Here is a 1,439-nt window from a genome sequence, read left to right as displayed (position 1 = left end):
TTTCCTCCATCCTTTTTATCTTCCAGCTGCCAATACAATTTGTACCTTCAAAATGGTTATGGCAAATGTAACCACAATGAGCGGATTCCTCCTCATGCTGTTTTCCAACAACCGTGAGCTGCAGATCTTACATGCATTGCTTTTCTTGTTAATATACTTATTAACCTTAGCAGAAAACCTCCTGATTATCGCCATCACAACTCTGGACCAACATCTCCAAACCCCGATGTATTACTTTTTGAAACACCTTTCGCTCCTGGACCTCTCCTTCATTTCTGTCACGGTCCCCCAGTCCATTGACAATTCACTGACAGGCAATGGCTATATTGCCCACGGTCAGTGCATGCTTCAGGTTTTCTTCTTCACAGCTTTGGCCTGGGTTGAGGTGGCCATTCTCACAGTGATGTCTTATGATCGCTATGCCGCCATTTGCCTCCCGCTGCACTACGAAGACATTATGGATCCCAGAGCCTGTAAGCGGGCTATGATAGCTGTATGGCTGAGTGGTGGCATCTCTGGAATCTTGCATACAGCTGCCACCTTCTCCATCACATTCTGTAAGGCCAAAATAATCCACCAGTTCTTCTGTGATATCCCCCAGTTGCTGAAGCTCTCCTGCTCCAGTGATTACCTAGGCGTGATTGGAGTGGCTGCTTTCACGACGATGCTGGCGTTCATCTGCTTCGTCTCCATTGTTCTTTCCTATGCGCACATCTTTTCCACAGTTCTAAGAATACCCTCTGCCAAAGGCCGCTCCAAGGCCTTCTCTACCTGCCTGCCCCACCTCTTTGTTGTGTCATTTTTTCTTTCCACAGGCATTTTTGAGTTCCTAAAACCAACTTCAGATTCTCCAACCGCTTCTGACATTATCATATCTATCTTTTATACAGTAGTGCCCCCAACACTGAACCCTATGATCTACAGCTTGAGGAATGAAGACATGAAGGGAGCTTTAAGAAAGTTACTGTTGCGTGGTGAATTCACCAGGAAAAAAACATTTTTGTCCTGTGGTTGATGGCTGTCCAATATTACACACAGGAGCATATTTAATAACTGGAATCCATTATATACAAATGGTAAAGACTGCCAAAGAGTCAGACATGACTGAGCAACTGAGCATTCATGTAACATGTATATAGTAATGTTGAGGAAAAACAACACTTTTTTCCCCGTTGATAAATCAAATGCTATAACCACAATCATAATGAAAATGCTTCATTTGACATCTTCACTTTTTTAGACACTGAAATAAGACTTTTTGTTATTCTTTCAAATTAAGAGAAAATAAACAATTATATATAATATTTTAGTGTAGGTCCACTACTTTCCTTTTCCTCCCAATACGTATAGACACGCAGACACAAACACGTATCAGGTCATACCAACAGCACTTTTGGAAAAACAGCATAGGCAAAATTACAGCAATAATATTAATAAAC

The 1,439-nt window shown here is 41.7% G+C and overlaps 1 protein-coding gene across 1 annotated transcript; it reads left to right on the top strand.

Moving 5' to 3' along the window:
- Positions 1-1,076, top strand: LOC104983130 (olfactory receptor 14J1-like; the record flags this gene model as incomplete). The annotated part of the gene is given in 2 exon segments (XM_010832604.1): positions 1-985; positions 987-1,076. Coding segments are annotated over 2 exon segments (1,023 nt in total), but the record flags the coding sequence as incomplete, so codon positions are not given.
- Positions 1,077-1,439: the final 363 nt, after the last annotated feature.

The sequence above is a fragment of the Bison bison genome, unplaced genomic scaffold, assembly GCF_000754665.1.
Source record: "Bison bison bison isolate TAMUID 2011002044 unplaced genomic scaffold, Bison_UMD1.0 scf7180017861552, whole genome shotgun sequence".
Lineage (NCBI taxonomy): Eukaryota > Metazoa > Chordata > Mammalia > Artiodactyla > Bovidae > Bison > Bison bison.
Note: the sequence above shows the minus strand (reverse complement) of the source record. Positions and strands in the feature narration are given on the sequence as shown.